The sequence below is a fragment of the Haemaphysalis longicornis genome, unplaced genomic scaffold (assembly GCF_048455015.1).
Source record: "Haemaphysalis longicornis isolate Haplotype H1 unplaced genomic scaffold, Haemaphysalis longicornis Haplotype H1 scaffold_7, whole genome shotgun sequence".
Lineage (NCBI taxonomy): Eukaryota > Metazoa > Arthropoda > Arachnida > Ixodida > Ixodidae > Haemaphysalis > Haemaphysalis longicornis.
The window spans coordinates 184,979,779-184,996,034 of NW_027526422.1; the positions used below are offsets into that span (position 1 = coordinate 184,979,779).

Below are 16,256 nucleotides of genomic sequence, written 5' to 3' on the forward strand. Positions count from 1 at the left end.
AGGAATTTTCCTCGCAGTACGACTGTTCTCGGGGCTCAAGTTTCCCGTTAACTTGCATCGAACTGCTTGGAAGTAAATATTGACGCATAGACCTCAACGTTGGTTCTACAATAAATTGAAAGGAATTAATTATCGCGGAATAAGAATATGTGTTGATGTTTTGTTTAAGACACGCATTTCGCTCTGATTTGGTTCGAAGTTACTTCATCCCCGTGCAGTGTTGATGGGAATTGTTGCCTTCAAAAATGTGTTTATCTGGAGAGCCACAGCTGCCGTCTTAATTTTTAGAATGCGCAGCATGTCTATTAGCTTGGTTGTGCTTATTGTAAGGTGACCGTAATATTACACTGCTTGTTCCTTGATCTATACGTGCACACGCCACGTGTTTCCTTCGGTTTGCCTACCTGAAAACCCCCTCAATACGGATATAATTTATGCAGTCAAGAACAGGTCATTAGCTGCTTGATCTTTTGCACAAACAGTAGAATTTGCTCGGCGACGGCGCTGCCGTTCTGACGTGAGCCACGGTTGACGATGGAGCTGACATTAGAGGACCACACCTCTTAAGTTTCAGGATAGTGCCCACTGGGGGAAAATGCGTTTAAGTTCAGTTGTTCTTTACACTGTTTAGTACTGATTTCAGGCAGCCGGGGTATTTAATATACAAGGCCGAGAAGTGTGCTATAAGAAAATCCGGCTACCTTCGCAATTGAGATATGAAGAAAACAGATCTGGTGGTTTTACTATCTCTAAAATTGGTTTTTCATACGTCTGCCCCTTTCTTATGAGGAGAATAGCTAAACACAGAGTCTTTCTTCAGGCAAAAGTAATAAAAAAACTACGCTCCACAATTTCCCTCTTCTAAACTCCAAAAATACCACTTCCAAGGTCAGAAGCCAAGGACCACTTCCCCATAGGTACAGCCCCAAGCCAACGCCTGCGCTATGAACCACAGGGAAAAGCGTGCCCGAAGGCGATTGTAGGAAAATGAACCCGACATTAAAAATTATAGTAGCGCAATCATATAAATGCCGGTATCGTAAGGCGTCGGATTCAGGTTTTCCTTTCGACATCTGGAGGCGTTTTTTTCTTTCCAATCGGCTACTTATGCTATTGCTACCCACCTCTGCTAACCCCGTACACGTCGTGCCTGTGAGGTGGCCCAGTACGTCGGTTGCCTGATTACGGCTTGAAGGTCCCGGGATAGTGTTTTCAGGCTATATAAACCACATTTTTTTTATGGGCGGGCTCCCAGCCCTCCTACACTCCTAAAGTCCTTGCGTGTTCGCAATTTTCTCTCACAATTCTTGGTCTAGCATTTTTTCCCTCTTCAGTTCGCCGAGCCGAACTTTCTCTTAACGATGCTCGGATAGAAGAGCGGAATTTTCTGTTAACGACGCTAACGGACAGAAGAGCAGAATTTCCTCTTAGCGATGCTCACGGACGGAAGAGCGGAATTTGCTGTTAATGATGCTCACGGACACAATATCGGAATCGCCTGTTAACGTTGGTCACGGACAAAAGAGCGGAATTTCCTCTTTACAATGCTCATAGACAGAAGAAAGTTTGAAAGCTCCGCTGTTAGTAGCAGTCGTCTCTATTTTTTCTGCACCTATCCAGGCAGCGTTACCTCATCCCATGCCGAAATCAGACTGTTTGTTTCTTCTACATCATCCGAAGTGATACCAACTGCTTTATAGCAACGACGTGTAATTTGTTCACCGGATACCTATCGTGTTGTTTTGAAAGACAATGTTCTCGATGTATTGGAATTTTGTAAGACGCAGAGTGCTTTAGGTAAATGACAGAAGATAGAATGCCTCTCCTTGATATTTATGCCAACGGGCATACTATCGCAGTAAAAAAAAGAGATCGACTGACGCTTCACCTGCACTCCCATTGGACAGGTTCTTCCACGTTTCTTGAACAGAATAATGGTTGGGAAGATATGTTTCACGTTTAGGGTGCCAAAAAGTTGCGCCTACCTCGATTACATGAAAATGAATCTAAACAATGTTTCTTATAAAAAGTGTCGATTGTGTTTCAGAATCTTTGGAAGTGTGAAAGCGGTAGTAAAACTTTTATTTGAATTTTGATGATTTCATTTTGCTAGGATACCCAGACGCCGTTGTGGTCGTCTCCCACGTAAAGTGTATTTATTCTATGAATTATTGTGATTGGTTGGTAGTAGAAGTGATTATTTGTCAATGTTGTCCAATGCAGTATATGACCTGCCTACAGTTGTTACCTTTATAGGATCATTATTACTGCTTTTACACCTTGACATGTTTACGCTAATGCGGCTTTCGAGGTGCAGTGCTACTGAGATTGATGTAAAAAACGTACAGGGGCCTCCTGGAAACGCCACCTGGTTTATAGGATCGAAATAGCAGCCCAAAAATTAAGCCATGTAAAAATACTATTTTGCAAACAAATAAAGGTCTGAGGACTCTATATCTCACGTTTTTGGTGCAATTTCTGTTTTCAGATTTCTTCGCAGCCATCATACAAGTGCACTCAGAGAGGAGGAACAGCAGGGTGTCTGCAGTCATGGGCTTGACAGGAGCCGTCGTACTTAGCTTGTTGTTTGCACCTCTGGTCTGGTTCGCTCTTCAGCGACTTTTAGGCCTTTTTCTCAGGCCTCAAGTTCCGCCTGGAGCGCGACTCCCACCCATGCCACCAGCCAGTAGTTTTTGGGGACATGTCGAAGTCCAGACGTACAACTTCTTTAAGACTAAAGCACTTGAGTGGGCCCGAACGTATGGTCCTGTGTATAGGTAGGTTGCAAGCCTTGTATCTCTAGGCAATAAGCAGCTTCTAAAGGAGGCTGTAGGTCTGGAAACAGCAATTTGTGTTGTCCGCAATTGTTTCGCGCTGGGAAGAAATTTTCCTAAGAAAAACCCCCGTGTGCAAATAGTGAATCTTGTTACTAGGTTTGGCCCATGTAGTCGTGTTGATTGAAATCTTTGTGCAGTTGGGGGTATAGATGGTTATTAGTTACTGGTTTGCATAAAGAAGTAGTAAGCGGAACTTCAAGCTGGTCTAATCCTTTCTTTACATTGCATGTAAGCACATATGGTGCGTCAGCTTGTGTGAAGGACAATGGTCGAGGAAAGTACTTTGGCGTTAGGTCTACAAAAACTGAAACGGGAGGAAACAAGCCGATGTGTTCCGCTTTTACAAATTTTTGTATAAAATCCGCAGTGGCCAACAGGCGTCCAGAAAAACAGCCTTCGAATACAATTGTGTAATGCAGATCGTAATTTGTCGTGTGTGATTGAACGTAATATAGTAAAAATAAGTGCAGTTTTTCACCAGTTTGTACATATTTCCGTTTCTCCTAAGCATTACCTTGTCTTGAAAAATCAAACCAAAGTGCTGCCGTAACGCAGGTTTGCTAATGTTTTAAATACGACAAAAAATAGGGCATAGGCACTGTGCGTTTTCTCGGTTCTTACGGCGCTTTTCTGGAAGGCAACCATTTATGAGCACGTTAGGCACCTGCAAACGGGTCTACTCAGCCACGAAGTAGTCCGCGTTTAGCGTACATCCTGGCATTGGCCCTTGTTGCATAATGTGTAAGGTCGCCCCCGTGGCGGTGGTTTGGAAGCCAACAGGTCAGCTGCCTTTGGCCGACCCCGGTGTAGGACTCAGGGCTTCAAACTTCGGTGGCAGTTGTTCGATCACCGCATTCAGTAGTAGCGCGGATGATGATCCGCAGCGCAATTTTCTCCCTACAATGGTTTTCAACCCGAGGTAGTGTTTGCTAGGTGGAAACAAAGTGCAACCGGACCTGCTGGTATTGATGAGTGCTCTCAAGAAGCGCCAGCCTATCACTGGTGGAAGCTTTTCGCGACGTCCGCGCAGACATACGGGTGTTTACACGTCTCATATCGTTCGACCCGATTGCTCGCGGATGCTTGTAAATACGCTTCGTACTTTTCAAGTTTACCCATGAGACAAGCACAATCTAGAAACTCAGGTAGGCTATTATTACTTCGTGGGGTTACCTGACAAAATACCGTAAGGGTAGCCGGGAGCTATCCTGAATGCAGTTTTCCGGAACACACGAAAAAATATTGTTTGGTTAGCCCGGGAGCTATAATTATTTGTAGTTAGTGTAGAGGTAGATCAGTATACGAAAAGGCATTATTTTAGTGTTAGCAGCACTCTAAAATCTCTTGAGGAGACTTCAAATTGTTCTAAGAAAAAAGTGTTCCTGCTTAGCGTTTTATTCGCGTTATTAGCTTTCGCAGAAATTTTATTAAAAGACTAGTATATAAACCTTCGGGAATAAAAAAAAATTCAATATCCTCCACCAAGAGATTTTGTTTTTTTAAGGAATATTACGCTTGTTTTACGGGAAATAGTTACGGAATATGAAAGGTAAGCAAGGTGGTCTCTTTACAAACGTGTTTTTGATTTTTGTTCATATTACAAAGTGAGGGTTTAGAGTCATACGACAACGAAAACATACAACGTTTCTCATCAAACGGGAGAGATTTTTTCCGAGGAAGATAGCTACTTTATCCAGAATACATGCCGAACTGCATGCATATGCATGTGTCTTGTTTGCCTTATTCACAGAACTTTATAAAAATAATTGAAAAAGTCTGTATGTACCATTTCGAGGATATCAGCTAATATTCTGCAGGTATTTTCTTCTGCATAGCTTATTGTTAATGTAGGCTTAAGAAAAAACAATGTAACTTCGCAAATTCAACCAAAATGCACAACTTTCTAAATGAGCTAAAATATCATTGCATGAAATTTGTGTGACAATAAGAAATAGGTGGAAGAAAGCAATTGTACTTAAATGTTTATTCCGTGTATTTTCTCCTTCTCTTCAATGCTTATCCAGGCTGAAGTTGAACGGATTAGACATGGTTGTTGTAAACGACTGCAACAGCGTTAAAAAGTTTCTGAACACAAAGGAAATTCTGAATCGTGCCCGAAGCTTGAGGGTTTACGCAGAACATTTCCAAGGTAAGTTCAAAGATTCCTGATACGTGTCATTTTAAAGAACAAAAATTAGCCCCTTTCTATTATCACACAATTTAAAGATAATGCTTAACAAAACACTTGTGCCACAAAGTAAGAAATAAACAAATGACAAATGTGTATATAATGTTTTTTTCCCTTGATTGTATGTGAGTTAGTAGCATTTAAATATATCACCACCAGCGAAAATACTCAGCAAAAATTCCATTTTCATAGGTGAAAAACGAAAAGCTAGCTACAATCAGTAAAGAAAATACTGCACGTTTTCATGTGAACAATAGTACTATGAACGTAATGTATAGCTAACATTTGTTCCGTACTCAGCAGTACTACGTTCGGACAAGTTTTGCCAACTCTAGGATAGTAGTTTTTACATGACAATTTTTAACTTTTCCAAGGGTACAGTAAACAAACAACATCGTTTTCAGAATACCCCGGTAAAGGAGTAAATGACCGAAAGTACCAATGTATGGTGACTTGGTACGGCACTTTTATAAGTTAAAATAGCCAGCATTTATCATCAATAGAGTTTACCTGAATAATTTCGTGTATGAAATTACAGTGCAACGGCGGCAATTCTTGCCGCAATTTGTATCAATGCAAAAATAATTATACACAGCTTTTCCCTTGTTGTAAGCTCATCACCTAAAATCAATGTTATCTAGGTCACAGATCAGAATGAGGCACCCATCTTAACGTGGTATTTTGAAAGCACGGTTTCAATTATGTGTCATGTAACACATTATCAGCGTTCTTCAGGTTCTTCGCTTTGTGATGTTCAGTACTAGGAAGAAAAGTCCGATTTCTATAATCAGATATTAAATTTTTTTAGCATTTTCCACCCAAAGTTTCTGAATAATTCCCTGGAAATCGCTCCATTGTCTTTTTGCAACTGACAGATCTTTATAAGGTTTCTGTTCTGTTTTGTTCTTTAGAGCGCCACTAACTTTAAACTTCACGTGGCCTTCCGGGTGGAGACGTTGTTCAGAGAATCAGTTTAAATTAAGTGTGAGTAAATTCTACTGCATCTGCCACACAGCGGCATTTCGCTAAGCATATCGCGCTTTGTACGAAAACCATGCTTACTTTACATGCTAAAGCTCGCAGTAAAAGCTGCCGGTATAAAAAGAGCTAGACACTGTCGCGTAATTGAAGCAATTTTAGCTGAGCGCCTGGACTGCTGGTGCCGCCTCTTCTTGACAGCATGCGGTTGTTGACAGCATCTTTTTGAGGCAAGTAAACGCGAAATATTCTGTTGTATATTGCACAGGAATGTACGCAAACAGGCTTCAGCCGTCCAGCCGTCGCCGCTTGACGCGTTATAAGGTCTTTACAATGAAGGGTTCATCACTAATAGTAGTGACGTCCGTAAAAGGTGCTACCTGATTGGACGATGTGCCAGATTAAATTCAAACAAGTTCAAGTTTTGGCTCTGTGAAACAAAAAGTTTGGCATCCGAGGTTATCGGTGTATGGTAATTCTCGATATTTAAGTAATCGGTATAACGCGCTTAGACCACGTTGTCGGCTAGTAAAATGTGACAGATATTCCTACCAGCACATTTTGGAATCGTAGCAATCACTAGTCGAGGCGTACGCAGTGGATGAACGTCCTCCGCGTTACCGCAGACGATCAAATGCGATGCGCTTTCCCCATCTTTGGAGCTTGCCTGGCTCATCCCTGCACCGTAACAAAAATGTGCTCACACCATGTAAGGGTTGGCTGATTACGGACGGTGTCCACTGCACGCAAGTAGTCGGTGCTTTTAACAATTGCACGCCAACAAGAACTCGCTGGCGCATCGGTGTCAATCTGCACGTGTTCTATGAACTCGCACGTGGAGCAATGAACGTAACAGAGCAAAAATGGTGAATTCAGTATAGAAGACATCGGCCAAAACGAAGACATCAACTTAAAAGAAAAACATGCTCTCCTTGGGATTCGAACTTGCGGATTGCAAAACAATATACCTAGCTGTTCAGACCACTCTGCCACGAGCCAACGAGGCAAGTGATGAAAATATAGAGTATATAATCTATAGCCAGCTTACATTTTTTTAATTTTTGTATTTAAAGCAGCTTAGATGACTATTTTTCTTATAGCGGTCGGGCAGTAAACGTCCCCCAATATCCAACAATATCGCATACCTTGCGACTGCATTTCTTAGACGGAGATGCGTTCTCAGGTGTGTGGTCGAGCTTTTGACCGAAGTGCTTGCCCATCTAGCGCAAAGAAGTGCTTCCTGCTCTCTGGGTTTGCGATGTACGGTAGAAGTTAAGGTTAATTTTACTTTCTTAGTACCTATAGTAACGCCGAAAACTCTTCTCCCGCCTTCAAATGACCTTAGTGTTATCTACTAGCTTTCCAGTCCTATGTAGCATGTGCGCTTGGGTGGAGCTACTTGGACTTTAAGCGTGATGCAGTCTACAAACTAGCAAACTAAAAGCACATTCCTCCAGGCGGAAATCATGTCGTGGCGTAGTTTCAACTGAAATAGCGAATGGCGACGACGCGCTGTCGGCCGAAGACTAAACGCTCGGCCGAGTTATTCTGTCTGAGCGTTGGCTGGCCGGTCAGTAGCGCAGTCTAGCCAAGACATCTTTTGATTGACGTATGCGAAGCCGGCAAGGAGGATTCAGGAACAAGGACAGCATTTTAATTGATTTTTCCAATAAAAACAGTGGCGTAAACGCAGCGAGAGTGACCGAAAAATGAACTTGAGACTCCAGACTACACGTTCCGCTAGTAATCCCGCAATGATTACAAGCCACTTCAGTGTCCCTTTAAATTTTTCATACTGGCAGGCACTGCCCAGGAAGTGACCCTTCCAGGCACAATTTATTCATTCCCCTATAGTACATAGTAGGCAATCTAACTCAAATGGGTGTTTCAGCATTGGTTGTGCCAACGTCGCTAAAAAGAAGGATATCTATTGCACTAAAAAAATAAAATAGGCCGCAGAAAAATCGCAAAATCAGGCGTAATTGTGATAATGGTCTGTTGAATTAAAAATATAGATATTACGGTCAAGAAATGCCATGGTTGGATAGCGAGGTATATATTCCATCAGCTCAGTGCTTGGTGCTCCCGAAATATGTAGTTGAGCGGGTGTAGCAATACCTACTTTGCAACTAAAAGCTTGTCTTAAACTAAACGTATATCTGGTTTTAGTCTTCTTCGAACATTTCGTCAGTCTATAAAAAAAAAATGTTCTTTACTGTACATTCTGCGAACTAGACGAATAGCCTTGCGAAGTATAACAGCAAAAAGAAATCTGCAGCAAAAACATTTATAAATATCTTCCAATTTTGTGTGGAAATTAAAGCTTAATCCTCCTACGGAATCTTTTTTTCTAGGCGAGAGGGTGTGGATCACCCTGTCTGTGTAGTTTTAACCAGCAGAACAGGTTATCGGACCATATCTTATCAAACATTGTTTCTGAAATTTTGTTTGTGGCCTAGTTTTATGTCATTTCCCTTTAGCCTTGTTTTAACCCTGATTTTTTCTCGGTTTTTAAATAATCACAGCGGGTCTCCATGTTGGTCGGTTTCAGTTGCTAAGACTGAAATGCTAAGACTTCAGTTGCTAAGGCTGACACGCCTGATGAACTAGGGGCAGTCGTTACTGCGCCTGCATTAAAAGCCTACGACAAAGTTCGCTCATAAAATGTTTCTACTGTTTGTAAGTACGCTTTATGTTATTAAACAAAAAAGTGGGAAATAGAACTGCCTTCTATTTGCATTCGTCAATTCAACCTGAAGAAAATGCATCAGGCGTTTCTCTTGTAGTCCTCCTTCAAGTCGTGTAGAAACGCACGAAGGAAGTAAAATGGTGCAGTGCGTCTCCTCTATATCAAGCAAGGCCCTAAAGGAGCCATGAAGTCTCATATACAACTTCGCGTTATTTCAAAAGCCTAATGTGCAGTAGACTAAACTGTTTCCCGGCTACAGAAAATGCTCTGTGCATCTAGAAGCCGAGACCCACTTAAGACCTTTTAATTGCGCTGTTGCTTCCCTAATTGTATCAAAGATGCATCACCAATAATATAGCGATTTGAGATACTTATAAAATCGAGTGTACACTGTCGTGCAAGAGCGTCGAGCCCAAAGTCGCTGCAGCGGGCTACGCGCCGGCAGCGAGGCCGATTCGCGCCTCGGCCAAACCGTCCACGGCAGACGTACCCGAGCTTGCAGGAGCCGCAGGGTCACCTCTCCTTTTCCCTTCTCAACGGCTGGGCCGAATCATGCCTCGGACGAACAGCCTGAGGCAGAAGTGCAGCTACATGCCATGAGGCGGCGGCTTTGGCTGACGCAAACGCTTCCCCTCTATTCGTCAAATTCAGACTTCGGCCATGTGACAGTTCTGACTGGAGCGGTTCAAAACGCTCGCGGCTGCAGCGGACTCGCGAGGGTATAGAACGTGCCCGGAAGCACAGCGAGTGCGGCTTTTTTCGGAGGCACCGAGTGGAGACTTGCTGTCGCCTTTGTGCAACCCATGTAAAGATTTTGGTACCCTCGTACATACTGTATAAAAATGTTGCTAAAACTTTTCGTCGGCTCGAGAACTTCATCGCTCTGCTATGCGCCTTGTCGATAGCGAACAGAGCGAAGGAACGTCACTACACCGGTGACTGGGTTCCGATGGCCATTCGCAACAGTGGTGGTTACGGTGAGTTGGCCCAGTCGCAACAGCAGGTTGACTCCGTGTACCATGCAGAGGCTGCAATCCATGCAAAGAAGCAATTCAGGCTCCAACCATTTAAACTGCCAGTAATTGCTGTTGTCTCCATTGTCATGCATACTCACGGCCAACGCACATTTTCCCCAAATACTTTGGCTTAAGTTCTACAAATTAGGTCTAATTTGCATTTCCTGATGCTAACGTCGGATGACGTTTTACTATATAGAGGTGCAGCGGCCAGCAATGAGTCCAAAATGGGTAATCCGCAGGCGTCGGTTAAGCGTATTTCGAGATATTGATCTAGTGTGGTGTATATTGTTATCCATGATTGTAGTATGTTGTATTAGTGGTGGAGATACAAAAGAAGGGAGAAGGAATGCAGCTCCACTAGGGATATTACTCTGCTTGGCAAGGAGATCACCTGTATACAACCCAGTTGCGGGAGAGGGTCGGTAGAGGGAAAGGGAATGATAGATGATAGTGTAAAATAAATAGAGAAGGATTTAAGTGTAGAAGGAGAAAATGGAAATAGTTTGGAATAAATGCACATATTTCTACGTAATAAAAAGGATTGAATATTTACGAGCTACCTCATTCTCGTGCGTTTTAGAAAGCTCCATGTGAAGAAGGAGTAGTTGATTTGTAGACCGAGTAAAAAAGCATAAAAGGCACAAACACCTCTACATACCCATATTCACAGAAAGGCCTGTATGTTTACGCATTTAAATGTATAAAATGGCGTTATTTATTGCAAAATAAAATTAAATCTCGTAAACCTATTTTTCAGGAGTGGGATACCTTAATGGTGAACCCTGGAACTCAAACAAAAGGTTTTGCATGTCCATGTTGCGGGACTTGGGATTTGCCAAAACGGCCATGGAAGACAAAATGATGGTAAATATATTTTGCTTGACTGCCACTTTGACACAAAAGTACCAATGTTTTGCCAAGCGTCACCTCACCATGTTTCTCGTCGTAAGAAAATATGTGGAAAATTTCCAATTGGACGCAAAAAACAGTGCGGCTGACCTAAACGAAAATACCATTGGAAGTGAGCCTCTTGTTTCAGAAAATATATTATTACAAAATAGGTCAAAGTTAAAAAAACGCCTCAGAGCTGCTTGATTACAATAGTAACAGCTCGAATTTGCGGATTTCGTTGTGACACAATGGCTTCAAGTACATTGGAAGCATATGTGTCTGAGGGTGTCTCGGTTACGGCGTGGTGTGAATCAAAAAGTAAAAAAAAATTCTACACTAGTGTTGCTTTCTGCGTTTTGCGGATTGAGTATTTCTAGCCTCTGCTAGATCTTCGAACGCCGTAACAGAACACCGTACTATAAAACTGTTACGTAAAAAATGGGACCAAAATCTTATTATTCCAATTGAGGGTTCCACACTTCTTTAAACAACACTTTAAGAAATTTAGTGCCAGTGAAACTCCTATAGTCTGTGAAAGATTAACTCTACAGCGGCTTTTTCAACATTGAAGGTATTTGGCTTTCATCCACAAGTAATGGGTTCTCGCCGTTTGTGTTACGCCTGCGACGTAGGTTTGGAAGCAGCACTACATCTAATATGGCCGCGGTCGCTTAGACTGCCGAGCACCGTCGTGTCGACCAGCGTCAACAAGGTCGCCGAGAACCAAAAGCTCTGTATGCGATTGGTGTTACGAAAGTGCAGTAGTACGTCAAGAAGCCGCTTAGCATCGTCAGTCTGGTGTGTGTGTTGCTGAGACCTGGTTTATAAGTGAGGAAATCGTGGTGGGTTACTTTCATGCGCAGCGTCATTGCGTCATCACCAATCTCGATTTGAAATCCGCGAAGCTGCCACTGTTGCTGGTGTGATTGTGCAGATTGTGTGGGTGCAACACAATCTGTCTGAGGAAATAAGACGATTCGCGTTCTTTTACAGCAATATCGGTGGCAAGTTGCACGGGTTCTCGTTCTTTGCTGTAAACGTAGGCTGAGCCGATTTTGAGCGCTAGGCCTACTTGGTGTCCCTCTGGCCCGACACGAATTCTGCAAACGAGTATCGCGTGTATTGGGCCGCATACGGTCGCTCGCACAGATGTACGCTTTATTAGGTAGATTGTCAATTCTTACAGTGAGGCAGGGAATCCTTCACAACAGATTCGCGTTGCTCTAGTTTGTCTGGGTACGGACAGAGCAGTGGTGTGGCGTTTTTTTTTTCTGGAGAAAACACACACAAATAAAGCATTACTGCAGAGACCAACAAGTAACTAAAAATCCATGCACAATTATCTGAGACCGAGTAGCTTCAAGAAAATCAGTGTGTAACTTCCTTCCTCCGAGAAACGTTTTCCTAACTGCATCTGTAAATATGTTATTTTTATGACAGCGGACATATTATCGCATGAAAAGGAACGCCTAAATGAGCGCAAATGTTGTTCCCGTAATCAAATGCTGTCGTTGTTTCTGGACTGCTGTGGACTCTTTTTGGCCGCAATCATCATTCGCCTTTTTAAAATGTATTGGGCGGGGGGTCATAATGAAAGCAGGAAGTGTGTGGCTCCGTGCCATGACCACGTAGTTTTCTTTACATGGCGGAAAAATACACTTGTGTGCTGACTTTGTTATGCCAGCTCAACTTATGGTAGGTATGTTCCCATCGTTAAACAAAACGGCAACAGAGCAATGACTATACGTGGAGTCAGGTCACATTGCTTACATTTTCTCCGCATTTTTGGAATTTCTCAAAAGTGTCTTCAGTTGTTAAAGTTGTTTTAAAATACCTGCATGCATTTCGAATGAGTCAACCAACAGTTTAACTTCCCTTTACCTTTCGGCATAGTTTGTGTGATGGGCCTTATGAGTGATGAAAATTTGGCTAGTGCAGCTGTGCTTCATAGCGGTGGGTGTAATTGAATATTTGCATTCCAGTGCTTTAGCAGTGAAGAACGCATGGAGTTTAACAAAACATTGTAAGTTTAGGTTTCAAAAGAGGTTTACAATAACTACTTGCAGACATCCAGATTTCCATAGTCTCTGTCATGATAAGACCGTTATTTTACATAGTGGGGCACCTGTTTGGGCTTCTTCTCCTGGAGCATACGTTTACTTAGGTTCAACACCACCTGCCACTTTTGGAAGGCTTATTGTTCCAGTAACTGTGAGAAGAGCTGGAGAAGCTTAAAAGTAACAGAAGGTGGTTTAGGTTCAAAAGCCGAAATTATAATGGCAAATACTTGTGTAGCAGGTAGAAATGGGTCACACCACCAGTTCAGAGTGCTATATCCCTACGTTTGGAGAATCTACTGTCGCATCTGATTATACAGCGGCAAGAAAAATAGAAAACAATGATTCTGGATATCAAATTGGTTCTACTTTAGGCCGTCAGAGTGCATTGTCGCTACTTTTCAAGCACACTCTCTTCAGCCACAGTAAAAATTGGAAACATTTGCTCAACAGGCCGCAATGGTATTTAGGTCATTTCTTTAAGGTGATATACAGCACCTTCGCAAAGTTGAACTGTTGCTTATGGCTTTAAAGCTATGGAAAGAAATGGAGGCTCTGATTATATACGTTGGAATGGGCTTATGCCAGGCCTTCAGGCTGTGAGGTCGCTGCTTCTCACGCACACATTGTAGCTTTTGGTCATGATGTTGCGGTGAATGTTGAAGTCGTTTATGTAGTACGTTAGAAGATATTCCTGCCACAGCTTCAGGCTGCGAAGTCACTGCTTCTCACGCACACACTTGCTTTTGGCTTTAAAGCTGCATTAATATTTCAAAACACTACTTCAGCAGCCCAGAATAATCCCAAAGCCGTGCTTTCTAGGTGCCACTTGGCTGCTGCTGGCAGGAAATTGCGGTGAGAATAGAAAACTGTTGTGCAGCAGCAGAAAAAAAAAACGTTGACAAGAGGCAGGAAAAGTAAATGTCTCTTCTCGCTGTTCCGCTTCTGTTCTCTGATTGGTTGGAGAAGTAAATTAAAGAAAAAAATGCTGGCATGAAGATGTCGGCGCGTTTTAAATGGGCCGCTTAGATGTCATCTTCGTGTATTATTTGGCCAGCAGAGCGCCTAGTTGTTTAAAATGGTGCAGTAAGAAGTGAATGCACTTTTGTAGCTGTCAGTTCAAGTTTTATATAAGGCGGTTAGTCTTCCAAGTCACTGTGTAGGGCACCGCTAATGGAACAATAATGGCGTCAGGAGGATTAGCAGATAGGAAAATGTTTCCACGAGTTCTCGGCACGGCTCCAAAGGAACTACATGTTGGCGGATTGAATGGTTACTACATGTGCGATGTTTCAAAAGCCTTATCAGTTATGAAAATATATTCACGTCACCCTGCTGAATTTCAATGTAACGCCTCTAAAGGTTTAGTGTAGCATATCTAGGAAAGTAGTAATTTGGTAGAGTGCATTTACAGGTTTTCATTGTTTTATACAAGCACACAATGGTAATGTTTTAAGGCGGCTGCTACTCCTTCAGCTTGTTTTCTGTTCATTTTCACCTCCAGACGGGGTATAGCCTCGTGCGTTTTCACTTCACTGTCAATTTAGGAGCGGTGATTTGAAACTAAACAACATACGTCACTTGCGTTATTACTTCGCTGGTAGCCTCCTCAGAAATTTGTCACCGGAATTGAAAGCAAGAAATCGTAGTTCCAATGAAACCATTTGACGTAGGGCTCCTGCCCAATCGAGTGTCTGTTGAAGTAACGAGGATTACACGTGCTATGTTTTGTTTCCTACAATTATCCGCTTGTGCCATACCATGGTTTAAGCAGAATCACGTTTAGGCGGAATAAAACAAAGCTTGTTTCTTCGGTTCTACAGCTGAGTTTGCAAGTCAAAATACCTTATGCGGCATCGCTAGTTCCTCTTTTAGCGTGCGTCATTAGGATAAGTGTTTTCTTCCTGTCGCTGCGTTCGACACAGCCGCACAGAACACTACTTTGCGCGTTGATACCGCGGCCGGTATTCTAAAGGCACCGAGAAATTTTGGCCATTCATTTCCTTTTCACCATCGGCTTACTCCATCCGTGCACTGTATCCAACCATTGCGGCAACGAACCTCCCCTATCTTCCATCCTGCGTTCCCGATGCTCGACTCGACGGTGATGATGGCTGTAGAACATATTTGCAGCCTACATTTCATGACAATGAGGACAGACCAAAGTAAATAAATAATTGCACTACGACATCTTTGACCAAATATAACAGACGATCCTTATCTTTCTCCAAGCAGAGGATGGGGAAGCGACGAGCCGGGAGCTAATATTTCTGCTCCCGGCTCGTCGTTTATTTCTGCGGTATAAAAGTAAAACAATAACAGATAGACGTGAGTTGAAGAAAAAAATACACCGGAAATAGTCTGCACAAACAATACCGGTTGTTCGAGGAAGTAATATTTTTTTCTTCTCAGAAAGTTTACAATTAGGCCAAACTTTGCTGATTCTTTTAAAAAGGTTGATTCGTAATAATAAACATATATAAACGGCTTCACATTCAAATGGTTATACTGCCAGACATTTTTATTAGTAATCATGTGGAAACACAGCTGCAGTGTAAAGGGATATTTTTGTAACCGCAGAGATTCAGGACGCGGCCATACAAAGCTTGTGAGTGGAGCTTCTGCTACGTTCTTACACTGTAGCTTGAATGGCACCTCCAATGGGAGCGTTTATTGGCTGGTTTGTTCAGAGAGGATGGGTGTGGAGAGGGCTAGCGAGACAGAGTAAGCCCGCTTGCCATCAGAAAAGATACCAGGCCGCGTTAGTGTATCGTTCTCTTATACGGTCACAGTGTCGAATTTTTCGTTTGTTTCACCAAAAAGGGGGCGAAAGGTGATGGCACGCGCCACTGCTGTTTTCACTATCCAAAGTCGGGGAAAGAGCAGTGGCGCGTGTCATTAATGAAGGATACAACGAGATTCTGGCTTTATGTATGCTTACTGGGTGTTATCTGCGGCAGCTCGGTATATTGCGGTGGTCGGCGTAGCGCGCGCACGGTGCTATCACTTCATAAGATCTCAGAACCTGTCTGCACGACGATGACGTAGTGTGCGCTCGCTTTATAAGCCGGCTGCCGTATCTGTGTGTGCTTCTTCTTTACTTATATCTTGAACTGACGCGAGTCCCTGCATCAAATAAAGCAGTAAGCCCATGCTGCCAAGTCGTCGTGCTCCATTCATTCCCAAACCCAACAATGGCGACGAGGATGGTATTCATTCAATCAGCGAACGATCGCAACGGAAAAGCCAACTAGCATGGCGATTAGCAGCGGGATTTTCGTGCACCTACCGGACTTTTTGCCGGAAAGAGGTAACTTCGGCGTGTACGTTCAACGCTTCAAGGCATACGAAACTGCTAGCAAGATAGAGAAGGCAACGAAGCAGCATTCGTTCTTGCGCTCATTGGGGAGGCCGCTTCTAAAACGCTTCAAGACCTGTTGTTTCCGAAGAATACTGCAAAACCCAGCTTCACAGATGTTGTATAGACTCTGCGAAAGCACCTCACGCCGAAGCGCTCCGTGGTAGTGGAAAGGTTCATGTTCTACCGTCGAGTCTAACGTCCAGGTGAAGGCATCAGCGACTTCGTCGTGTAGCTCA

The 16,256-nt window shown here is 43.0% G+C and overlaps 1 protein-coding gene across 2 annotated transcripts in view; it reads left to right on the top strand.

Annotated features, from left to right (window-relative positions):
* LOC144147327 (vitamin D 25-hydroxylase-like) overlaps positions 1–16,256 on the top strand; it is a 62,129-nt gene that overhangs the window by 13,553 nt on the left and 32,320 nt on the right. For both annotated transcript variants that reach the window (XM_077679444.1, XM_077679445.1), the window contains 3 exons: positions 2,489–2,777; positions 4,862–4,986; positions 10,469–10,575. In XM_077679444.1, coding sequence (XP_077535570.1) covers positions 2,489–2,777; positions 4,862–4,986; positions 10,469–10,575 — 521 coding nt within the window. The remainder of the gene's footprint in view (positions 1–2,488; positions 2,778–4,861; positions 4,987–10,468; positions 10,576–16,256) is intronic.